General features: G+C 28.8%; 1 protein-coding gene and 1 long non-coding RNA gene across 3 annotated transcripts in view; one reads left to right on the forward strand and one right to left on the reverse strand.

The window, feature by feature from the left end:
• Positions 1-27,573, forward strand: part of Nepl16 (Neprilysin-like 16) — a 290,999-nt gene that overhangs the window by 132,973 nt on the left and 130,453 nt on the right. For both annotated transcript variants that reach the window (XM_075365303.1, XM_075365302.1), the window contains exons 3-4: positions 12,453-12,651; positions 27,450-27,545. In XM_075365303.1, the coding sequence (XP_075221418.1) occupies positions 12,453-12,651; positions 27,450-27,545 (295 nt within the window). The remainder of the gene's footprint in view (positions 1-12,452; positions 12,652-27,449; positions 27,546-27,573) is intronic.
• The window catches only part of LOC142324479 (uncharacterized), a 62,354-nt gene that overhangs the window by 15,956 nt on the left and 18,825 nt on the right, over positions 1-27,573 (reverse strand). Inside the window, exon 2 of the long non-coding RNA XR_012756303.1 lies at positions 2,251-2,404. This is a non-coding gene — a long non-coding RNA (uncharacterized LOC142324479). The remainder of the gene's footprint in view (positions 1-2,250; positions 2,405-27,573) is intronic.

Genomic DNA, 27,573 nt, shown 5'->3' on the forward strand with positions numbered 1-27,573 from the left:
GTATTTATTTTCATTGGTTCCAGAGTTATAACCCAATAAAAATTTAATTAATGAAATATTTGGATCTTGCAAGGGGAAGGCACATTGGTTCGAATCCGATTTCATTTCTTTTTTTTAATTTAAATATATTGATTTATTAATAATTATTAACTTCTGATTGTAAAAAGAGTTTTACAATAAATAATAATTCAATATTAACAATAAAAAAAAATATGTAAAAAAATCAGTTGTTATTAGTGAAATAAAATTTTATGTACTTTTAAAAATGTGTTTATGTAATTTAATAGGCGTACAAAGAAATGATGTGTCCACATCAGATTTTTTAAAATACTATCTCCAGTTACGTCTTAAAGCTTGGTCGGAGAGATGCTTAGTATTATAAAATTCAGTTTTTATTGAAAAAATCCTATCCGTGGCATTTTTTCGGAACTTGTTATTTTTTTAAATTTAATTTTTTTTAATAAATTACATTTTGGATATTCCAGGATTATTTAGTTCCATTCCTGTTATTTTTAAAAGAAGAAGTGAATTTGATTTGATTCAAAGGAAGTCTGTCCTCTATATACTTCAACTCGTTTAATATTCAGTGTAAGATTTTGTATGTTATTTCCGACTTATCGTTGGTTATAACGTAATTTAAATTTCATGGAAAGACTACCTCATCTGTTTAACCAAGTTTTGTTGATTGAATTACCCTACTAAGTTTTCTTTATTAATATTCATGTTATGTAAATAAATATTTGTATTACATGTCTTCTTTATAAAGCTATTTAAAGTAAGGGATAAGATCCTATTTATTTGAACACGATAAAATGCAAAGATAGAAAATTGGTCTGCAGTGCAAGAAGATTCTTGATATTACCATTCTGATTGTTGAAACCAGTCCGACGACAAATTTCAATGAAACCATTCCCTATCTTTCTTTACTGCACTGTTTTTCCATTTACTTGTAATCTCCTTCTTTCTTCAGATCAACTAAAATTCCATATATTCTTCTCTGGCTTGTATTTCTATTCATCTTCTTTTTTGTTATTAATTTTTGAAAACCGTTTCCTCTTTTCAGTTTGAGTGGTACTTTTCCAAGTGATACTTTCCTGCCATTATTTTTTATTTATTTTTTCTATTTATGAAATTATTCACAACGGAAGCTTTCAAAGATACATATACGTGGGAATATGAAAAGAAATTTTTTTATCATATGAAAAATGCCATGACTGACTAAGATTCGAACCCAGGACCTCCGATAGAATGCCAAAAATTTCATGAAATAAACCAAAATTTTTAATTAATTATAATATTTCTAAATTATGTAATACAGATAAAATTTCATGTAATATATTTCTTCCTCCTTTCAATTTATTAAAAAAAAATCTGATGTGTACAACACATGACTTCCTTGTACGCCTATTAAATTACATATACGCATTTTTTTTTAAAATAAAAAGTACATAAAATTTTATTTTATTAAAAACTTCTTTTTTTCTTTTTTTTGTTATTGAATTATTATTCATCGTAAAACTTTTTTTTACAATGAAAGGTTAATAATTGTTATAAATCAATATATTTAAATTAAAAAAAAGGAAATGAAATTTTATCGAACCGATGTGCCTTCTCTAAGGTCCAAATATTTATTTTATATTAGTTAAATTTTTACTTGGCTATAACTCTGGAACCAATGAAAATAGGTACCACTTATGTTATACTGTTGAAAAGCTCTCAATGAGGGCTTATCACTGCAGTTAATAAAAAGTCGAAAATCCAATTTTTCTGGATTTTGGGCTTTGTTGGACACTATTGGTTCAGTCGATTGCTATAAAATCGGGAGGTGCACAACTAGATGTTTCAACAATTTTAAATCCAAAATTTCACCCTACGGCTAATCGTTTTTGAGTTATGCGAGATACATTCGTACGGACGTCACGCTGAAACTAGTCAAAATGGATATATCCGTTGAAATCTGGAAACCGAAATATTTCGCGGTCACAATACTTCCTTTACTTCATACAAGGAAGTAATTAGTTATTTATCCTGTTCATTTAATTTCTTTCACCTTATCTGAAAATTACATTTCAAATTTTTCTAAATATTTAATTTCATTCTTTCTAGATTTCATAATTCGGTAACATTTAATATTATGATCGGTATAAAATAATTAATAAGATATATATACATATATAATTTTTTTAACTAAATATTTATATTTTTTCTCGCTATCAGATTTGTTACTTTCAAGAATACCATTTGACTTACGTTATTCATCTCTTCATTTCCTCTTTTCTTTTAATAACATTTGCTTAATTTTTGAAACTTTTTTCATTTGTTTATGATGTATTTCTATGATTTATTTAATATCAGTGTTATTTAATTTAGTTTAATCACTTACGGTATTAATATAATAATTGTTCTGAAAACGAAAAAAAAAATTAATTAATGAGCCGTTAGGCTTATATGTTAAGATATCATGTTTTAAGCTTTTTATGTTTTTACTAAACTTTTAAAATATAAAATTCAAGTCACATAAGGAAATTAAATATCTTACATGCTTTTATTTAATGTGATCATTGATTATATGTGTATTATGATGAAGCGTTTCGATATTATATCTAGTCCTCAGATACACTAGCATAATCACTACTTACAAGTTATAATATTAATTATAAAAAAAGTAAAGTCCACTTATGAACAGCTGAATTAATTAATAAAAAAAATATATATATATATACTTTTTTTTAATACTTTATATTTCACCTTAAATATAAGGGCGTTTCATAATGTTCTTAGGAGTTACAAAAATTCAGTACAAAAAAAGTATTTCACTTACCTAAATGAAAGTTGTACGAGGTGATGCAGAGACTCAAACAGTTTTTGTTAAAGTTTATAAATGTTCAATATGTGCTCCTCTGGTGACACGGCACACATTAACACGAAAGTCAAGCTCTTGCCAAACTCGTTCTAACATATCATTTTCGATAGAGTTGATTGCATTGATTATGCGATCCTTTACCTCAGCGATATCGTGCGGCATTGGTGGGATAAATACCTTATCTTTCACGTAACCCCAGAGAAAGAAATCACATGGCATGAGGTCTGGTGATCTTAGTGGCCACAGCATAATGTATTGGTCTTTTTCAGACGCACGTCCTATTCAGCGCCGAGGTAATGTTGTGTTAAGATACTGTTGAACCTCGTTATGAAAATGGGCAGGACAACCATCTTGCTGGATAATGAAGTCGTTGAATAGCTGAGGCATAAGCCATAATTGTAACATATCCAGGTATATCATGCCGGTTACTGTCGTTTCCATAAAAAAGAACGGCCCATACACTGCCTCGCGAGAGATCGCACAAGAAACGTTTACTTTCGGAGAATCCCGAACGTGTTCCACATAAGCGTGTGGGTTTTCAGTTCCCCAAACTCGCACGTTATGACGGTTTACTTTGCCGCTAATATGGAAAGTAGCTTCATTGCTGAAAATTATCTTGTTTAGAAAATCTTTATCTAACATCTTTTCCTGTAACTGTAAACAAAAATCGAGCCTACGTGTTTTATCCCCATCAGAAGGACGCTGGATTAATTGAAAATGGTACGGTTTGCATAATACGGAGAACTCTCTACACTGTTGTTTTCGGAATTCCTAATTCTCTGCCTGCAGCCGCAGTCGATTTTGATGGGCTGCAAATGAAACTTGCACGCACACGTTCGACATTCACTTCTGAGGTTGATGGACGACCAGTTGATTTTCGCTTGCACAAGCAACCAGTTTCACTGAATTGTTTATATATGCACGAATTGAATTGTCACTTGGTGGCTTCTTATGAAATTTCAACAGAAATGCACGTTGCACAGAAATTACTGACTTTGACAAGTGAAATTCTAACACACAAAACGACTTCTCGCTTCCCGTGGCAGCCATTTTCTCTGTCGACGCCTAGCGAGCAAATGGTTTACTAACTGCCTAGTATATGTAGAAAAAACTATTTGAAGTACTCTTTTGCACAGTACTTGTTTTATTCTTATGAGTGAAATAATTTTTGTTAATGAATTTTCGAAACTCCGAAGAACGTTATGAAACGTCCTTACAATGGTTAATTTAATTATATTTCAACCGACACTGCAAATATGTACAATTATTAATTTTAAATACTCATTCACCAATAAAATAACAAAAGTTAAGTCCAATAAACTTGGATCAGTGCCAAATATTTAAGTACCAAAACTATAAATCTTGTCACATTGTAATGAATTGTTTTAAGTAAACTATATATCATTTTACGAAATAAAATCAAGAATGATGGTTTGCTATAAAATTCATTCACCTACTTTTGTGTTATGTTTTGTGATTGTTTTAAAATTGATCAACGTAATTTTTTATTGTTTAGAATTGTTCACACACAAGCAACTCATTTTATATGTAAAGAACATTTCTGTGAACATAAATAAAAAATAATATGAAATACTATTTTTATGTACGTAATTCATTTTGCAAAACAATAGGGATTTTTAGGGTCATTGTTCATTATTGAGAAATACATAGAACGAGTAGTGTGAAATTTGAAATCGATTTTATAATACAGGTATGTGGAAGCGAGGTTAAACTATTCATATCAAAGAGTTTATTAAATGCGGCAAGCCATTGTTTTATTGTAGTTATTACGATGCGTGTATGTACTCGTTATATACTCGTATTCTATTATAAATTCAGTTTAACCTATATGAAACGGCGTTATTTGAAAAAATTGTATTTTTTGTTAAGTACCAGAACCGTAATATTTTTATATGATCAGATGAGAAACAAAATTACTCCGAAAACCGGCCTAATAACACTCAAGAATAAACAAGCATTCTATAATTAAAGAAAGTGAGGAATAAAATGATTTCCCGTTTATCTTCATCATAAAGCCATATATCCTACCCTACTAAAGGGCATTTGTATGCGTATAAATGTTCCGATCACTACCGGAAAATCCTGATTCGTTTGTACATGTCTCGTGGTGGTCAGGTGTATACGTATTGTATTATTATATATCGATATATCGCATATATATCGATACGTATATATATGCGAAATTTATATTAATAATTTATTTTTACTTCCTTCCTTGTACGAAGTAAAGGAAGTATTGTGATTGCGAAAAGTTTCGGTTTTCAAATTTCAACAGAAATATCCATTTTGACCTGCCCTGAATTCATTTTGATTAGTTTCGGCGTGACGTCTGTATGTATGTATGTATGTACGTATGTATCTCGCATAACTAAAAAAAATATTAGCCATAGGATGTTGAAATTTTGAATTTAGGACTGTTGTAACATCTAGTTGTGGACCTCCCCTTTTGACTGCAATCGACTGAACAAAAAATGTCCAAAAAAGCCCAAAATCCAAAAACATTTGAATCTTGGACTTTTTCTTAACTGCAGTAATAAGCCCTCATTGAGAGCTTTACAACGATATCATAAGTGGTACTTATTTTCATTTGTTCTAGAATTATAGCCAAATAAAATTTTAATTTATGAAATATTTGGATCTTAGGGGAAGGCACATCGGTTCGAATCAGACTTCATCTCCTTTTTTATAACTTTTTTTTTTAATTTAAATATATTGATTTATTAATAATTGTTAACCACTCATTGTAATAAAATTTTTACGATGAATAACAGTTCAACAATAACAATAAAAATAAAAATTGAGCAAATATCAGAAGTTATAATGTTACAAAATTTTGTGTACTTTTCATTTTTAAAAAAGGTTTATATGCAATTTAATAGGCGGACAAGTAAGTCATGTGGTGTCCACATAAAATTTCATGAAACATCTGATTATTCGTTTTTGTTGTCATTTTGTTGATGGTAACTCAATAATTAAAAAAAAAAAAAAAATGTTAGATATAAGATTTACATTTATTTAAAGAGTAATAAAGGAACTTTTATTCTATCTATAATATAATTTTAATATAATATAATATAATTTAGATATTATTATTTATTATTCTAATATTTCAGGTAAGATTGTTGAATTAATAATTGTATAAATATTAGATGATAATAAAAACTAATATTAAATATAAATGGTGGGAGGAGCTAATATTTAATATAAATGGGGAGTTTATAAAATATTATAAACTAATTCTAATATAAATGCCGAGGGGGGGGGGCTTTTTCTAAAAAACAAAATATCGCTATAACATTCGTATGAAGTAAAATTTCGAATTCGTTTAAAATTCCTGCTATTCTTTGGATAAGGGCCTAAAACTTATGTGAGTAAAAGTTTTTGATATCACCAACCGTTGGCCCAGGGGATGGAAAAAATGGGGTTTTGAAGACAAAATTTCATAACTCCCTTAATATGCACAGTGTTGAATCGGTTTAAAGTAGTCGTTAGTCCTCTAAACATTACCTAAAACTTTTGTCTGAAACAATTTTTTGATATGATCAGCCGTTACGGCAAGGGATGACCAAAATATTGCTGGAATTATAAGATGAGGCTTGTTATTTGCTAAATATGTGATTTTTTTTTTCACATGCAACCATTTTCGTATTGAGTAAATTTGAAGTTTTTCTTAACTTTAAGGCGGAAATATTATTTATCCCCTATTAGCACCAGTGAAATCTACCTACGCCTTCCGGCGTGCCGATTTTTTTTTTTACACCATGTATTTCATTTCGCTTTAGATGTAGGAATATTTTATATTAAAAAAAGATAAGTGGTAATATCATTAATTTATGAATTTAATAATAAAATATAATAAAATATTGTATTTGCAATGATAGAATTTTTACACCAAAATGATTGGTATAGGGGAAAGCCGGGCATTCGTGTTCGCTAACATAAAAAACTCATTCATATGTCAATCTCATCGAAAACCATTAAGCTTCATAGGCATTCATTCACCTCGTTCTCGTCTTCCTACGTGCTGAAATGGTTACCGACTGTATTAATATATTGATTTTAGACATTTCACAACCCACATATACATTTCATTCATATCTCTCTTTGAAATGATCGCAGGTCTTTTATATGTTTTTCTTCTGTACACTTACGAAAATGGGTCCGATATAGAGTAGTAAAAGAGAAAAATTTTAATATTTCGTTATTTAAAAAATCTTTTCTTGTAGGAATAATATGTTATCTTAAGGGATATTGTTAGTTTATTGTAAATGTACATATTTACACAATTTTTAATTATTTATATTTTCTTATGACATTTTCTGATAAATAATTCAATTTAGAATAACGACAGCTTATAAAGGTAGAAGTAATACAGAATTTATGGATTATGCAATTTAAAATGAATTTTTTTATACCTTCAATGATTTATCGTTTTGAGATTCCAGATTTTTTGGCTATGATTAATCAAATTTTAGTAGCGTTTTTTTATTTTTACCATGACAATCAAAACTTTTAATTTACAGGTCTATGTCTAAGGAATACACAAATACTAAAGATCCAAAAACCCGATGATTTTCGTATGATTACTTTTTTATCTTGTCCAAGTTATTGAGTGGGGCAGTGAATCAAAGATCTGTTGTTACATTCTTCCTCATTTTCATCCTTTGTCACCATTCTCTCTACCTACTTCATTTCTTTTCCTTTACATTTCTCCTTCAACATTCCCCTTGGTCTAACTCTATGGCCTATACAACTTTATCTTCCGCATCTTTCTCACAGTTCTTTCACTCATCCACTTGCTTTAAAATAAATAAAAAATTCAAATTTTATTTTACTTTTTAAAATTCTTTTTCGATCTCCGATTCTCGCCGATCTCCATAGTGGAGTGTTAGTGTCTCAGCCTTCATCTGGAAATCCGGGGTTCAAATCCAGTCAGGTAAGGCATTTTTTATACCCCAAAAAATTCCATTCTCATAGGTCAGAACGATCAAAGCAGTCGATGCCTATCATGTCAAATAAAAGAAAGTTAGTTTTTTTATTCTCCTTTGCTACAATACATTTTATTGAGCAAATAAAAAAAAAAGTACTTTTGTCAAGAAAAACTTAAAATTCAATAACAAAATATTATTCCTACAAAAATAATAAAAAGTTTACTTTATTTCACTTTTTCGTTAAAAATGTCTTTCTAAAAACTAACCTGAGTAAATAGGTAATAGAAAAATATTATTTCTAATTAAAAGAAGTTATTTATAAGAAAAGGTTTTCTTTTGAAAAAACTTTGGAAATATTTTTTGAAATATAATATGTTTTAATTCTTACCTAGTAAAAATTACATTGACCGAATTAATTCTGAAAAACAGTTTACTTTCAGAAGTGTTAGTGGAATAATCCATGTAAATATTTAATTTAAGACGGCCTAGATTTCAAAAAGAGTGAAGATAAATTCACCCTGTTGTAACGTTAAAATCGGTTTTGCTATTCTTGCGTGACATATAAACAGATAAACACAAATGGAGATAATAGACTAATTGCTTCAGTTTTGTATAAAACGCAAAGATTATCACGAAAAATGCTATTTCACATCTGAATCATATAAAAAAAAAACGTTCATTATATGTAATGATTTAGCCGACAAACGTTTATTTTAATGTAAAAAAATAAATAAATAAAAATAATCATTAAAAAAAATTCAGTTTTATTCTTTATTTGAATAGCAGTTGCTAAAGCAATGCGATGATATCTAGTCTGTGACGGGTTTTATTTGATCAGAAATAATGAAGAAACCGATAATATAGAAGTATAATGCAAAACATTTAAATTTATAATGTTATAGTTTATATTTACGTTTACTTTTTCTGATTACTTGATGAAGTAGTGACTGCGTTTTATCTGTATAGTCTTGTGTTCAAACCCGCCGTGTCAGGCATGGTAGCATTAATATGCTAAAAAATTTTCCCTTACCGTCTACTAACTTTAATTATATATCCCTGGGTAAAAAACGATTGATTTTATATCTATAAATGTAATAATATTTATGGCCTGAAGTAATAAAATTTGTTTATAATTATGCATAATTACAAATCGACGAATAAATAAATTGTATTATGTAATAGTGTTACAAAAAAAAAAAAAATACAAATTTTGAATATAACATTTGTAAGTTTTTAATGTTAACTGTTTTGGTATTTTTATTGTTTTATTTATGTATTGTATTAATTTTTAATTTTTATATTTAATGATGAAGACTGTTTAACTATCCATTTTTATTAACTATTGATTATTATTTATAATTATATAAAGCGAAGAGCATTTAAAAAAACTTCATTTTAACTAGCGGAATATTCTAAAATGTTACATTATTATGACCTAAAATATTATCGAACTTGCAAAGTATTAAAATATCTAGTTCGTTCTTTAGGTATACATTTCTTCCTTAAAACCAAATACAGACAGTTGGTAAACTTATATTTCTGAACCTAATTTCTGCTTGTACGTATTTCAGTTGGCATAAACCAAACGGTATGTTTTTTAACGTTTACTTTATATTGCGAAATAAACTTGTTACATAATATTGGACCGTCGATTTTTATTTACCGCGTATATAAATTATTATATTAAACATCATTCAGTAAATTAATTCCATAACAACTTTCATGTATATACCTTTTTAAATAAAAAAATCCTGTTTATAAAACATATGCATAAAGTTATGATTTATTGAAAATTTCCATCTTTAACAGATGAAAAAACATATTCTATTAATAATTTTTCTAGAATCTTAATTCTTCTAAATATAAATAATGTGTAAACGTGTAATCTATTTTTATACATTTATTTTTACAACCTTATTCACTGAACGTTTAAAAACTTAAGATTTCATGAACCGAATTAAGTTTTATAAAAATGTTTACTTTGTACAAAAAAAGGAATTGGGGATAAGGTTGGAAATATCCATTAAAGGATTTTATAGTCTTTAATGAAACACTTTAAAACATTTCGTCACCTAACTGCTCCTAAGCAAACTTTTTAACGCAACCTATCATTCTCTAATAACTTTCTTCTTCAATAAAGATTTTGATGTTTTATTTTATCTTAAACTTCTCATTTAAAATATTCACTTCATTCTCCTCTAATAATATTTATTACAGGCTTCTTATGTCGTTATAAAAATTTTACGCTTTATAAATTTTTGTTGCTATAACTTTCTGTTCCGTTCCAACTTTTCTTAGAATTTTACTTTTATTAAAAAAAATAAAAAAATAATAATATATAAATAAAAGTTATGAATGTATTTTAATATTATAAATATATAATTTAATAAATTACATATTCATATAATTTATAAACAGCGAGGTTAAAACTAAACAAAAAACATAGATCAAAGGAAAAAGGGTTAAATAATAAATTACGATACTAAGCTGTTATAAAAAAAGCTATAAAGAAAAATAATTCAGGAACTATATAGACGCAAGGAAAATGAAATTAAAGGTTGGATACTAAAAGGTTAAAAAGATCGTTTGTTGGAAAATTTTTAAATGTTAATTACTAAGAAAATATTTTTGAAGAATAAACGAAGTTATATTAGAATTAATAAAAATGACTTTCATAAAACACATATTCCCTGAAAATAAAGACTAGTACATCTATTTCAGAGCATTATCTAGAAAATTTTTCTGAAATTTTTTTTATGGGTTTTTTCTATTTGTAAATAGCTTTCATAATTAATTATTCCTTTTTAAAAGCGGGTCTGAGGTTCAAATTCTTTTTTTCTACTTCCAGGACCACCGTTAGGTATTGCTTCAGAGGATGAGATGAACGATTTGTAGCATGTGTGAAAATTCCATGCCTGACCGGGATTCGAACCTGGGACCTCCGGATGAAAGCCCGAGACGTTACCACTCGCGCCACGGAGGCCGACGAGGTTCAAATCCTAGTAAAAGTTAGTTGATTTTACACGGATTTTAATACTCGTTAGTGGATATCGGTGCACTTTAGTGGTTGGGATTAAATTAACCAGACGTCTCCCGATTGGTCAGCCTGTCTGTACAAGACTACTCATTTACATGACATACATATTATCCTCATCTCATTGACCGATTACGTTGCAATCAAAGTAAACACTAAAAAATAAACATATAGCATTTTAGATAAAATACTTTCTTGTTAGCTAATTTCCCGTAGTCTGGTGAAAATATTTTTAAATATTTCAAATATCTTGAAAAAATTTTATCTGAGATTTAATGTACTGAACTTTACAAATACCTCTTTTAATTCGTCCTATGGACTTTATTCATCACTTTTTAAAATCATTTCTTCAGTATTAAGTTATAATTAATTATGTTTTTTAACATGTTTCAGTTTAGGAAAGATACAATTATGTTTACTGCTTTAATTCTATACGAGTAGTTTAAAGGAAGCCGTTCATTACATTTTTTAATTACAATATTCCCCTGTAGAATTCTGACTTTCAGTTTTTTATAATTCAACAAGGACTAATTCGCGTTAAAATTTTTTATATCCCGCTTGACAATATTGAGAAAAGTTTGCTTTTGGATGCAAAAAAGCACGGTATGCACACGCCGATACTGCTGTTGTTATTAGAGGTACGTTTTCTCATTAAAACATATCAAATCTAAGCGGATACTGTTGAACCTCAGGTTTAAAAGTATGTACTGGCTAATATGACATAGATCTCGGCTTTCAGTAGAAAATAAATTATGAATTTATAAACACATTTTGAACTTAACTTACGGGCTTGAATTGTGGGCTACATCAAGCAATTCCAATATTGACATACTTGAACGCTACCAGACAAAAATACTGCGAAAAATGCTATACATACCTTGGTACATAAGCAATAACCTCAAATATAATGATTTTAAATTGCAAACCATTCGACAGGAAGTCTCTCTGGCCAGCCTACGATATCAAAATCGTTTGGATCGGCACCAAAATTACATGGCAGTCAATTTATTGGATAACATAATCAGTGATTTTTCAAGTTTGATGAGAAACAATATTCTTGATTGGATTTATCGTTCTAATTAGGTGACCTTATGGGGTACTCTTCTATTTAATTTATTTTATTTCGTTATTATTATTAAGTCACAAATCATTGGGTCTGTGGCTACTTAATGTTGGTACAAATAGATACTTACTTATTTTTCAGTTCTCTTGCTGAACAGATTGTAAAGTTGCTATGACGTTACAATAAGAAAAAAATTCTTCCAGGTGACCTTTTCCAATCAAATATACATCAAACATCACATTAACATCATGATTATTTCCACTTCTAAGGATTTAACCAACTTCAACGGCTAACTCATAATCACTTCATTAACAAGCTATTTTCCTCTTATACGTTGGAGACCTTACTATCAAACCTTACTTTAACCTCACTTTTAACCTTGCTATAAGTACTCTGTAACTTCTCGGTCAAAGATAAGTAACACTACTCGGTTTTTAATAGCGAGATTTAATTTTTTTATAAATTTATATCCCTACAAAACAATTTTTTCATAATTTCTTATTTTGTAATAACTCAAAATTAAAACTTTTCTTATTACAGGACGATGATGATTCCTGTGGAGGAGGAAGTGAATCGGCATGTCAAAGTCTTGCTTGTAGAGGTGCTGCAGAACGTGTGGAAGCAGCTATCACACGGACAACAGATCCATGTAAAGATTTTTATCAATATGCCTGTGGTGGTTGGGGAAGACATCAGGCTTTAACTGCTTTGCAAGACCGTATTGATTCTGATATTCGTCGTAAGTATTGATTTTAAAAGAAAAAAAAATTGTTTAATTTTTTTTTCTAATCTTGAAAAACAAACTTAATTCGTATATGTTAACTGATAATTTATTAGTAATGATATTTTATCTTTATCCACTCACAGACATGTCATTAATAGAGTTGCAAATCCAAACAAACTTTTTTCCTGAGATTAAAACTCGAAATGATGAATCTTACCAAATGGAGAATTTTTGTATTATTATTGTTATTTATTCTTCCATAATTATTATTATAATTTTTGATTTAGTTGATGTAATTCTCTAATTATTGCTTTAAAACAAAATACCGTTAATAAAAAAGTAAGGTTAAATAAAAAATTTGTAAGATATCAAATACAGTTGTAATCTAATATTCGATTGAATGTTTAACTCGATTGACCTGATAGCACTTCGTTATGTAAAACGCCTTTTAATCTTTAGACAATTTTTAGAAGTTTTGATTAAATTTAATTTCTCTAATAAGTTTTATCTGACCCGGTGTTTTAATAAAAAAGAAAAGAGTTTATTTATTGTTAACCGGTTTTCCAAAGGAAATTTTAATAAACATATTTACATTTTTTTTTGTTAATTGAAAGGTTTTCTCATACTTGAATTTAAAAATTAACTTAATTAATTATCAATTCCGTTTCAATAAAAAAAAAAAAAAAAAAAACAATTTAAGTATTCTTTTTATAATTTACTGGGGTTTGGTCAACTTCCTTGGGTAAGAATAAAAGTAAACTTTTCAAATTCGATTTATAAAAAAAAAATCAGGAAACTTTAAAAAAATGATTTTGCATATTTTCCACTACTTCTTAATTAGATACATAATAATTAACGTATATTTCATCTCAAGTGACGAACAAAAGTTTTGGAGAAATAATGTAAAAGCTATTTCTGCAATCCTAGATTAATCTGAAAAGTTTTGTTTCATAAATCGCTTACCAAAATTGATTTGTATGAAACATGTTATATAAAGAACACACACACACACACACACACACATATATATATATATATATATATACAAAGTGTTCTTTAAGGAGGAGGTGAGGCCAAACTCTAAGAAGTGATTCTACTTAACATATTTAAAAAAAATATCCAATGTACATAGGTCCGAAAACGCATATTTTTCTGTCTGTCCGCCATTTTGTGTTTGTTAAGAAAAAAATTATTTTTCAACAACGGATGGAAATAACGTAATTAAATTTTGTAGTTTATTTTAAACCAGCATGTTTTAATAGGAAAATAATAACGATACTCTTCGTTGACAAATTTCAAAATGACGGTCGTTTTAATTTTTCAATCTTAAATATCTTAAAAATTATTATTTTTATCAAATTATACTGTATCACAAAATTATGAAGCATTTTTTTTTGTGAACAAAACTACAACTTAGTCGTAAAAATCCGACGACAAGCAACAGAGTTATTGCAAAAAGTAGGCCTAAACCGATATGGCGGCCATCATGTTTTTTTTTATTATCATGGTTTTTGATTAAAATTGCTAATTTTAGCAGTTTTAATCAGAAAATTTGATTTAGTTATCAAGTGAGTCACGATGCGTTATGGATGTGATATGCAAAAAAAAAAATTTTCTTGTAGCGCGTTTTACCTCGTTCTATTATTAACACGATTTTTCCGTCATTGTAACTTTGAATATATATAATTCGATAATTAAGGCATTAACAGAAAAAGCCTTAACCATTGTTTTTTTTGTAAAATTTTAAATCAAAATCAAGTGTCATATCCACCTTCCTATTTAAAAAAATTAAGTTTAATAGAATCCTGATAAATATATATTTATTTCTTCCGAAAGAAATAAAATCAAAATATATAGTTCATATATTATTATTCACAAAATGGGAGGTATTCACATAACCTTGATAGTCAAAAAGAATTTGAAATGGCATTGAAACAAATTATCGGGAAAATTTGTTACTTCACTTCTTTATATTTACTTACGCTTTGTAATTTTTTTTATAATTAAAATTCATTAAGTAAGCTGGAAGCTTCTGTGAGGAAAGTTTTTTAAGCTAAATGAGGAAAATGCCGTGTCTAAACGGGATTCAAATCCGGAACCTGGATGAAAATTTTAGCTGTTACCATTCCACTACGGAGAATGTCAATTTATTAATCTTCTTTTATTTCAATAGAAAGCCTATACTGAAGAACTCGTTACACAAACTGCTCGACCTAGCAATTTTTTCTTGATTCCAAAAAAACGCACAACCTTAAAAAAATTAATAAAACAAATACCGTGATTTTTAACTTTTTGTTTACTTTTATAAAAAACTGTATGGATAGTGGCTAAAATATAAATAATTGACATCAAAAATATTGGCAATTAGGCTTTCATTTTTTTTCGGTTTGACATTTTATTTTATAGCTAAGTTTCAAATATAATCCTAAAAAGTAATTTCAGTTGAAAAATTATCTATCTCTGTCGTAATTACTAACTGTAATTTACAGCTTTCATCAAAATACTAATTAGTCCTAAACTACAGAAGTTTAAAAGCAAATGACAACTTCATTAAAGCTAATAATTTGTGATTGAATTTTTTATTGCTTTTATTTTGTTAGAAAAACTTTGTTTACATGAAATGCCATTCCATTTAAACATCTACAAAGGGAATGAGCAGCTTGTATTATGTTGAAATAAAAACAAACGGACCGTTACGTTTTATACGACCTTTTTATCTACTCTTTTATTAAACAGTATTTTAAAAAGTAGATAAACGAACAAAAATCCTAACCAAAGAAATTTTTATTCTCGGGCAATTGCAGGTATTTTTTGTTTTAATGTCAGTTGATATAACTGGATAGAAATTAAATTCCCGTCCATCCTGCCCAGAATTTCTTGGGGATAGAGATATCTTTAATCATAAAGGAACAATGTCAAACATTCTATATTCTTTGAATTTTATCCTCCAGCAGGATTCAACAAAACTTTCACACTATCCTTAGTATAATTTTTTATTTCCTTCTTTATTTTGGCAAGTACCTCGGTCTGTCTTTTCCTTTCTCTTTTTTTTCTACTTTTTCTCCGCTGAAAACAATTACTTCGTAGGATATCCCCAAGTCCAGATTTTTTTCTCTTCATCACCATCATCAAATTCTGTTTTTCAATTTTTTTCAGTGCTTCCTAGTATTTTGTTTATTCAATTTTCTTTCTCGATTTTTTCCCGCAACTGTATTTTAAAACTGTTAAATTAAGCGACTTTTCTTCTTTTACAATCGTGCAATGATTCAGATCGATAGAATTTCGTGCAAAAAAAATTGGAAAAATTCTTTCTCAATTCAATCGGATTCCTTTTTGTTGTTACTAATATTTTTTTTCTTTTCGTTAAACAAATCCCGTTTTTTATCTCCTCTACTTTTCCGTTAGTCATTGAATTTCTCAAATTCAATTCTCATCGCTTTCGTTTTAACTGTGTTTATCTTGATTCAGAAATCTTCCAATATTTTCTCTTATAAATTCTCAAACACCAACCTCCTTTAATTCCGCCAACCCGCATGGTCATTATTTTTTTGTTTTTATTCTTTTTTCTTCAGCTGAAAAGTCTTATAGTTTTTCTAATAGCCTCTTTGTTAAATCAATTAAAATATATATCGAAATAGTTCATTTTTTTTAACACAGATGTTAAACAACCACTTAAAACTGTGTTCAGACTTTTTTTTGAGAAAATTTCACAGAAATCTCTCTTTTTCATCCAGAAATGTGCAGAGTACGAAGGTAGCACGTTGATAATGTATGAGTAATAAGATGGGTGTATTTTTGAGTAATTATTAAGGTAATACCACTTTGCCAATTCTTCATCGGAGAGATTTAATATGTTTAGTCAATATTTCATTTGGTTTAAAGTGAATTTATTCTGCTCGAGTACTTAAATGTGGTCCTGCTTAAATATTTTATTTAAATCAATGCACAATAGAAAATTTGTATAGTGTAATAGCGTATATTATAATTATTTAGTTGCTTACAGATATAAATTACTGATATCTTATCAGATTATTATTCTGTTAAAAATAAATAATAGTTTAAATTATTTTACAGTTTTCTGTATTTTAAGCGAAATAAACTACGTTCTGGAAAATAATATATACGAAATATGCTATGATACGCAATCATGAAACAAAATTAAGGGCTTAATAACACACTACATAGTAATTATATACACAGCACCCAACATATTTAGGCTAAATATGGTGTAATTTATGTAATTTTATATCTGTATGTGCAAGTATAAATTTAAAATGCGGGTTATGTAAAAAAAAAGATTTATTGATCACGAACTTGAAAGATTCACGCTACACACGTTTGGATTTATTGATTAGTAGGAGAAAACATGTGTTACCAAATCGTAAATATTCATGCACGTTTCACTCATTCCAACTTAATATAAATCTAAATCTGTATACCTATAAAATTCATTACAATGACAATAATTATTTAATTGTATTTTCGTTACGATCTTTAAAATTATTTTTAATATTAGATATTACGTGAATGAAATGGTTATTGGAAAATGTTACAATCGCCTTGAAGATTGATCTTTCTTTTTAATTTTACATTTTTAGGTTTTTATACATCATCTTTTATTTAGTTAAACAATTTTAACAGTAAGCCTTAAATATAAACAGAAGGTTAAAATGAAGTTGACTGCTCTAAGTTTTTAAAAGTATTTTTAGGTTACAGATTACATTAAAATGCTTTAAAGCTTATTTTTCGGTAAGAGTTTTTTTATCTATCAATAAACGATCTCCACCTCAATTTTTATATTTCTCTTTGTTTTAAAATTACTGGATCCTAAATATTCGTACTGAAATTTATATCATAAAACAAAAATCAAAACCACAACTTTGGGTTTTACTGTATTATAAAATAGAAAAATACGTAATCAAAAAAAAAAATTAATAAAATATTATTTTCTTAATTTCTATAATAACGGTCTATAATGAACTTAAATTCATAAAATACATTAAATGGTTTGTTAATTAATACTTTTAAGAGTTACATTAAGCTATTAATACTATTATTCTATTAATACATTCAGCTTAATTTAAGGAACTAAAATGAAAAGAAAAAGAGTTCTTGATTTAATCGTATTCGTAGGTTAAAAATAATTTTTTTTAAATTAATTTATTTATTTAAATTAAATTTAAATTAATAAGTTTTATTAATTAATTTTTTTAAATCTATATATATAAAAATGTTAAGTTCGTTTGTGTACGCTTCAAAAACTCAAAATGTTCTGCACCGATTGAGCTCAAATTTTAGCACGATATATAACCCGCATCAAAGATTGTTTTCATCTATTTTTAATAAATTTATCAATCTATTTTTAATTTGGAAATGTAAACAAAGGAAAACCAATCAGATCAATGCAAGATGGCCGCTGTCAAACACAACGCCCAATCACAAAGAGCCCGTATGGCCGTTGTCAATGTAAACAAAATCACAACTGATTTTGTAACAATTATTTTGAATTATATATTTAACAGCTAAAACATCTGTATTTTATTAAAAAAAAAAAAAAAAACACCAAAACAAAAAGAAAAGCCACCAAGAGGGATGACTTACAGTAAATAAATTAAAACACCCAACTTTCTTATAGCCCAGATAGACTTAAGACTATGCAAACAAAAAAAGTCGAAATAACCAAATACACAGAAAATAAAATAATATCCCTACATAATGACCAAAAAATCCTTTGTTATGTTAAATATTCACTTTTGTCTGAATTTACAGAAGGCATTTACAACGAAGCATTGATAAATATTTAAGACAAATGCTTAGCTAATACAAATAAAGTTCTAGTCAATTGGGAATGCCAGCACCCATCCGAGCTGCGATTGCTTCATTTGATGTAGATTTACGTCGTGAACAGAGTTACAACATTGGTGATCTTCAGTCATATGTCCAATCAAACATTCCCAAATTAACGCGTGAACAGAAAGGCATTTATGATTGCATAATGCAAATGATAACTGATGGAGTTGGGGGGACCTTCTTCTTGGATGCGCCAGGAGGAACTGGGAAAACATTCCTCATTAGATTGATTCTAGCAACAGTTCGATCAAAAAATGATATAGCCTTAGCTCTTGCTTTGTCTGGAATAGCTGCGATATTGTTACCAGGTGGAAGGACTGCGCATTCAGCTCTGAAGTTGCCATTAAACATGCAAATCATCGAGACTCCCACGTGCAATATTTCCAAAGCATCTTGTATGGGAAAAGTATTACAAAAATGTAAACTCATTGTTTGGGATGAATGCACGATGGCACATAAAAAATCGCTTAAAGCTCTTGATCGATTGTTACGAGATTTGCGTGGAAACGTTCAACCATTCAGGAATGCTTTGATATTGCTAGCAGGAGATTTTAGGCAAACATTGCCTGTAATTTCTCGATCGACACCAGCAGACGAAATAAATGCTTCTCTGAAATATTCAACACTGTGGCGACACGTACGTACATTGCAGTTGACTACGAATATGCGTGTCCAGTTGCAGAATGATCCATCAGCTGAGGTATTTTCACGACAGTTACTGGACATTGGAAACGGACAGCTGCCAGTCGATGAGACGTCTAGACGAATATCATTTCCTGATAATTTTTGTAATTTAGTAACATCGAAAGAAGAACTGATCGAAAAAGTATTCAAATTAATCATAGAAATCACGATTGGCTCAGTGAACGAGCTATCCTTGCCGCAAAGAATAAAGATGTCTATCAACTTAATAATGTTATTCAATCCAGGATTCAAAGTGAGGAAATTACATATAAGTCGATAGACACCGTTGTGGAAGCAGATGAAGTAGTTAATTATCCAACGGAATTTTTAAACTCACTTGATCTGCCAGGGATGCCACCACACATATTAAAATTGAAAATAGATGTGCCAATTATCCTGTTGCGGAATATTAATCAGCCAAAACTGTGCAACGGCACGCGACTTGCAGTTAAGAAATTGATGAATAACGTAATGGAGGCAACGATTTTAACGGGGCCTTTCAAAGGTGAAGATGTCCGCATTCCTCGAATACCCATGATCCCGACCGATACACCATTTCAATTTAAAAGATTACAATTCCCAATTCGATTGGCATTTGCAATCACAATCAATAAAGCTCAAGGTCAATCTTTAGAATTGTGTGGTTTAGATTTAGATGCGGATTGCTTCTCACATGGACAACTGTATGTGCGTGTTCCCGAGTCGGCAAACAAGATAGCCTTTATATCTACGTAGACAGTGGAAAAACAAAAAAATATTGTATATCCACAAGTATTGCAAAATTAAACTTCTATGAAACGTATGGTTTGTTTTGATTCTCATTCCTCATTCATGCAACCACAATGTGGCACAGCGAAGCGTGGCAGGTACAGCTAGTAATTAATAAATTTTATTTTAATTAATTAATTTTTTTTTTTAATAAAAAAATTCATTTCTTTGATAATAATCATAAATTCCTAAAACTATTATTCCACCATAAAATAAAAAATAAATAATCTTTCCTACCCCAAAAAATTATTTAAAAATTAAACGCTACAAATGGAGCTAAAAAATATTATTCTTAAAAAAATATATAATCAAAATATTTTTCAAATATACGATATATGTACATGTCATTATCATTCGGTGTTATGCCTCTTAGCAGGTTCCTCATGCCACGCTGTTTTAATTAACATCTGCCTCTTTTTAGTTTGCAAACTTCACCTTATCTATTAACTTCATCCTTCTTCTTCCTCACGTCTTTCTCCTTCTACGGTTTCTTACAATACAGTTTTCAAAATTCCATTTCCTTTAACCGCATGTCTTAATAGGTTTCTTTTTCTTTTGTGCACTTCCCGCATAATACTCTTCTTCTTTAATCCTGGCTTATTACTTTCTTATTCCTCACTTTATCCGTCCAGTGTTCTCCATCCTTCTCCATTTCCACATCTCAAAAGTCAATTCCTTTCCTTCTTTCTCATTGTCCATGCTTTACTTCTATTCAACAGGACAGTCTGTAGATAATATTTAGTTAACCTCTTCCGTAACTCTAAGTTAAGACTTATACTACATAGTAATTTCCTCTTCTTACTGAAGGCTTCCTTTGCCATCTCTACCATTTCTTTTGTTTCCGTTGCGCTCTTCCAGTCCTTTGTCACCATAGAACCCAAATTTATGTAATTCTTTCCTTCCTTCTCTTGTCTTAACCACGAAATCCTCTTTGTTGTTTACTTCCACTAGTTTAGTTATTCCTATATTTATTGTCATTCCGTACTATTTCATTTTTTCTTCCAGGGATGTTAAAATTTTTCGAAACGTTTGTGTGCCATTAGCTAGAATTACCATATTATCAACAAACATTTTGCATCTTAATTTTCATATGAACACAAACATACGCGCGTGTGTATGTGTTCACGTATGTGTGCGCATGCGCGCGCACGCGCATACACGATCATACATATATTATTATTGAAGGGATACTGTTTGGATATTAAATACATTTACATGTATTATTATTATTTTTTTTTTAAATAATGCTACTTTTGATAAATGATTGAAATCTTAATTTTAAATACATTCCTATTATTCCTAAAATTCTGATGTGTATACCACATTACTTCCTTGTACGGCTATTAAATTACATATATACTTTTTTTTTAAATGGAAGATACATAAAATTTTATTTCATTAATAATATCTGATATTTTTTGAATTTTAATTGTAAAAATTTTCATACAAACAGGGGTTAGTAATTATTAATAAATCGATATATTTAAATTAAGAAAAAGGAGATGAAGTCGGATTTGAATCGAGTGTCTTCTCCTTGTAAGATCCAAATATTTCAATTATTAAAATTTTATTGGGCTATAACTCTGGAACCAGTGAAATAAGTACCACTTATTATATATAGCTTCCTCTATGAATCATGAGATCGTGCCGTGGTGAGGGGGGCTTGAGTGCTCAGTGATACAGAGTAGCTGGATTGAAGGTGCAACGATATCTGAGAAGTATCTGTTAAGAGGCAGACTAAGGAATAATTCCTGAAAGAGGGCAGCAGCTCTTTGTGTAGTTGTTAAGTGCATAGGTCAGGAGGACTTAAACGGCCATTTCAACATCACTCAATTTTCTGAGTACTGCACAGCTGAAAGCAATGGAAAACTACATCTGTTTTTTTCTCAGGAAAATGTAGCTCTCTGTAACAAAGATGGAGGCGCCATCCTTAGTAAAATATTCCGAAGGTAAACTAGTCAGTCCCCCGTTCGAATCTCCGATTGGGGACTACTAACCAGAAAATTAAAAAATAACATTCTACGAGTCGGAGCGTGGAATGTTAGAAGTTTAAAAAAGGTTGGTAGGTTAGAAAATTTAAAGAGGGAAATGGATCGGTTAAATGTAGATGTAGTAGGATTAGCGAGGTTCGGTGGGAAGAGGAAAACGACTTTTGGTCAGATGATTTTAGAATAACTCATCATCAAATAATGGGCAGGCAGGAGTAGGTTTCATATGAAACCTAATTCTGCCTGCTCTTTATTTGACGCTTTTAAGATGGTAGGGAAGAGAGTAGAGTATTTAAAAAAGCTTAGCGATTGAATCAGGATAAAATCAAAACCTAAGCCGACAACGATTGTTAATGTCTATACGCCTACAAGTGCCTATGATGATGATGAGATAGAGTGTGTATACGGAGAAAGTGGCGAAGCAATTAATCATGTAAAAGGGAGATGAAAATTTTATAATAGTTAGAGATTGGAATGCAAGCATCGGAAAAGGCAGGAATAGGCAGGAAAAGAAAGGTGGGTGAATACAGGCTAGGGAAAAGGAATAAAAGTGGACCGACTTATTGAGTTTTGCACGAAGTACAGTTTAGTAATTGCCAACACCCGGTTTAAAAATCATAATAGAAGAATGTACATATGGAAAAAGCCTGATGATGCAAAGTATCAGATAGATTATAGAAAAGCTCTCAATGAGGGCTTATTACTGCAGTTAACAAAAAGTCCAAAATCCAAATTTTTTTTAATTTTGAGCTTTATTGGACAATTTTTTCCAGTCAATTGCAATCAAAACGGGAGGTGCACAACTAAATGTTACAACAGTTCTAAATCCTAAATTTCAACATTCTACCGCTAATCGTTTTTGAGTTATGCGACATACATACAGACATACGCTCGTACGTATTGAAGTCACACCGAAACTAGTCAAAATAGATTCAGAGATGATCAAAATGGATATTTCCGTTGAAATCTGGAAACCAAAATTTTTCGCGATCACAAACCTTCCTTTACTTCGTACAAGGAAGTAACAATTGAAATTTTATCAAATTTTTAAACTCTTGACCCTTTAATTTTACAACATAAATTTCTTTAAATAAGCATTATCAGGATAGAAAAATCCCAGAATCCCATTATCACAAAGATAAGCATATTATTCCACCCTAAAAATTGTAGTTCTACTTGTTTTCACCATTATTTATTTTATTTTTTCAAAAAATATTTTACTGTTGAAGAAATATTTTCCAATTTTTAGGGGATAATTTTTTTTATTTTTATCAATAATTTTTATTTCAAATAACTGAAAATATTTTCATTTGAGGTTAATAATATTTTACAATACCTTAACTAGCGTTAGATTTGCGCTGATTTGCAATAGATTTTGAACTTTACTTTTATTGAAAAGAAAGTTGTAAAATTATAACAGGATTAAATTGAGAGATATAAATATTAAAGTGTGTGAAAATTTCAGAAGGTTCCTGCTTTTTCAAATTCTTAAATTCACGTTGTATTATAATTTATTTTATGTAAATTCTTTCATCCTCTGTAAATAAAATAAATTTACGAAAGAAGTTTTTGTTTTCTTTGATGAAGATAAATAATAATAAAAGTAAAAAACAACGAGAAAGAAGTATTTCATTCTGTGAAATTTTAAACCAGCATGAAATAGATTACAAAGAAACTTCTTTTAATAGGAAGTGGCAGCAGTCACTGACTCATGGTTTTTCTACATTAAAAGTGTATTAAGTTATTACATTTTTTCTCTTTATATTTACTATAATGTGAATTGATTGTACTGGCAAGTTGTTAGAACGTCATGTAACTTCTTTTTAATCTATTTTAATTCACTAAAAAACACATAATTTTTTTAAATAAATCTCCCCATTGGACTTTGTTTTTATTGTACTACTTGAATTCTTTATTACATTTCATTTACTTGATGAATAAGCAAAGATAAAATTGTAGTTATTTGATTAAATATTTGTTTAAAGCTAAAATAATTTTCAAAAATTAACTATCAGCGAATTGTCGTCATTAAATAGACATTTTTTGTTATATATTTATATGTTACTATATTATGTAAAGAATTCCCATGAGAAGGTGGAAACTAATGAAATGAATTAGTTATGAGATATTGGTTGCTACTGAAAGGAAATTTACCAACCAACGGCAACCGTGAATCGGTTTCCATAGCAACTTCCTGATAAACTCGGCTTCAAAATTCTTTTTCTTCAGAGCAGTTTGATTGTTCTATTTGAACACTTAATAAAAGAAGAAAAAAAAACTGAAGTTATTTTTAGGTGATAACAGCCGTACTAATTGTTAACAAAAATTCTCTAATAATTACTGTATTATTGATCGTAATTAGTGATTGTGTTACGTTTAAAAAATGTATTACGTAATTTATCATGAATTACATAAGAATTATGATGAAGGAATTACCATTGTATTCCCTTCTGTTTGATATTTAACAGGGTCTTCTCAACTACTTTATACTTAAAAATGCTATACGTATAATCCCAAGTTCTTTGATGTTTTTTTTCTTTTTTTCTATAAATTTTACTATACTTCTATTGTCCCAACCTCTATTTACTGTAACGTACATCCAGTCTTCCTTTAATATTAAATTCTCATATCCCATTTTATGTTTGATTAGTATATATTTTATTTATCTCTTAATCTTCTACTGTTGTTAATCTTTTACTGTAGTAAACTTGGGTTCTGATTATATTCTAAGTAAAGTAGTTATCTTGCTGTTTTGACTAATTAAACACTATTTGACCTAAAAATTATTACAAAAATAATATTTTGCAATACAATAGGATATCCTGATCATCTTTCCATCTACGAGTTCCTATCATATCCATCCAGCTCTAATCTATTTATTATTTTTAATTTTGTAACCTATAATTCGAATTCAAGTATCGTAACTTTCCAAGTTTTGATTTAAAAAATAGATCAATTCAAGAATGAATGATATTTTAGTCTGTTTTTATACTTCTTAATATCTCTTTTTCATGAAATCTCATAATTTCTGCGTAAGAATCACTAAAAATAAATATCAGTAATATAAAAAAAAGTTTATTAATTTTCGGAGTCGTCCTTTCAGTTCAGCTAACAATCGATTCTTTTTGCCGGTAGTTGCCTCCCTTACCTCATTTTTTCTTACTCTCATCCCACACCCCTTCACTTTTTTTTTATTATTGTTTGTGATTGAGATTGGTTGGTTTTGATAAGCATCATAGAAAAAGGATGAATTTATAATTGACCTAACTTTTAAAATATTTATTTTAAAAGTTTTTTCTACGCCCAATTTTTTAAATTTATTTACATATTTAAAAATATTTTTCTTTCATCAGGAAATTACATTTTTTCCTTTTTCTTTCTTTACTTGAAACCTGACTCTTTTTCACTTACTTTTTTTGTAACTTTTTTACTCTTTCTCTTCCTTATTCTTCTTCTTTGTTTTCTCCCTCTTTTTCATATTTCCTATCCGTTTCCTGCTCCCTCGTTTTTATTTGTATTCTTCGTATTTCTTCTCTACACCTCTTTTTATTTGTATCCCTTTTTCTCCTGATTTCCCCTTCTTATTTTTTCTTCTTCTTCTTCTTCTGGACAGATTAATTCTCCATCAAAAAGAATCCAGTTCTCAACATCTCTCTCTCTCTTAAGTTTTTTTTGCTCTTTGAGTGAAAGATTTTTTTTCTATTTGTTCTCTCTTCCTGTATTTTTATTAAATATATTTTGTTCATGAATAAACATAACTGTGGTGCTTTCTTTCTTATATTGGGTTTATTTTTTTAAAAATTAAATATTTTATTTTTAAAGTTAATTTTTTTTTAATTTGTTGGTTATATCCTTTCTGTTGTATCGTCAGTTAATTTATGTTTTCGTTATATTACTTATGTGCTTCTACAAATCAATATAATATTCTACATTAGAATAAAGCTTGATTCATTGTAAGCAAAGATCCTGTAAAACGACGTAACTTTGTCAGGATCATAAATGATGCATTTATCCAATTTCTCTCTTATATTTCTTTCTCTGTTCTCCAATATTTTTTTTTTGTTTTTTGCTCCCTAACCAATATTCAGTCTACTTCCTTTAGCACTTATATTATAATAATAGTTTTATTCATACTAATTATATAATTATTAATATTATTATTATTTTTTTTTTTAAACACATACTTGTATTTGTTTGCAAAAATTATTCACCTTCCTTCAATTACCCTGTAGTAGTTTATAAATCCGAGCATTAGTATTTAGGCTTATTATTATAATTATAAGGTATTATTACTGATGAATTTTTTACTTGGTTTAACCAAATTAGTGTTATTATTTCTGCTCGATTGCGTAGTGTACAGTGCAAAATGTATCATCTACAGTTTCGTTTCACTAATTATGTTTTAAAAATTTTATATTACACATTATTTGACTCAATCTTAAGATATGGTATTACTTCTTGGGGAGATTCTGAGGATTGTAATTTAAATGTAATCCTTTCCATTCAAAAACAAGTAATTAAAATTATTGTAAAAGCCAATAACAGTAAACATATTTCAACAAATAACCAAGATTTTTATAGAGTCAGCAGACGTCTATCACATAGAGGTCTGCTGTATCAAAATATTATTATGGATAACTTTTTCTCTTTTTTTTTTGTCTTCAGTCATTTGATGAAGCTCTCCAAGATTCCCTATCTAGTGCTAGTCTTTTCATTTCAATATACCCTCTACATCCTACATCCCTAACAATTTTTTTTACATATTCCAAACGTGGCCTGCCTACACAATTGTTTCCTTCTACCTGTCCTTCCAATATTAAAGCGAATATTCCAGGATGCCTTAGTATGTGGCCTATAAGTCTGTCTCTTCTTTACTCATCAAAATTTTATAAATATAAAGAATATGAACTATGAAACTCGTAACATACGCTGTTTTCTACATCGGCCTCATAATAAGTATGGCTATCGTATGTTGTCAAATCTTGTCCCAAAGATTTTCTCATATTTGTCAGCGGGCACATTAAATTTCGTTTCTATGAAGAAGTTGAAGGATGACATTCTTAATTGTTGGCTAAGTTTTTAATTAATTTAAAGGAGTATGAAGGAAAGAACTGAAGAGCACAATATTTATGTTTATGAGGATAAGGAGAATTTTTGTCTGTTTTGTTTATGTTAATTGATCATAAGTTATGATTTTTGTTTTATTTTTTATTGGAACAATTTCTGTTTTTTGTTTTAACCCTGTATTTATTATTATATGGAAACCCCTGACCAACTGCTGTGTCATTTTAGGAGATAAAAATGTAAATTGAACGAAATAAATAAAAAATAAAATATATTATTATTATTATTATTTTGGCAACATTTTTAATTATTTTACGAAAATCAATTTATTTTATTTTATATTTCTTTGTGGTCAATGTTATACTATATTATGGTAGTAAATAAAATCTTGTTTTACTTAGTTTTGTATCACTAAACGTAGGCTACGTAATATAAAAATTATTTTTGTTTGTTTTACAGATCTTTTACAAGAAGCTACGTCAGGTCCATTTCAGAAACTTGGAGATTTCTACGAAAGTTGTCTTCGAGCACGAGATACTTCTCTGTTATTACCCAGTAAGTATTTATGTGTTTTTAATAAAAA

This window comes from Lycorma delicatula, chromosome 5, assembly GCF_047948215.1.
Source record: "Lycorma delicatula isolate Av1 chromosome 5, ASM4794821v1, whole genome shotgun sequence".
Lineage (NCBI taxonomy): Eukaryota > Metazoa > Arthropoda > Insecta > Hemiptera > Fulgoridae > Lycorma > Lycorma delicatula.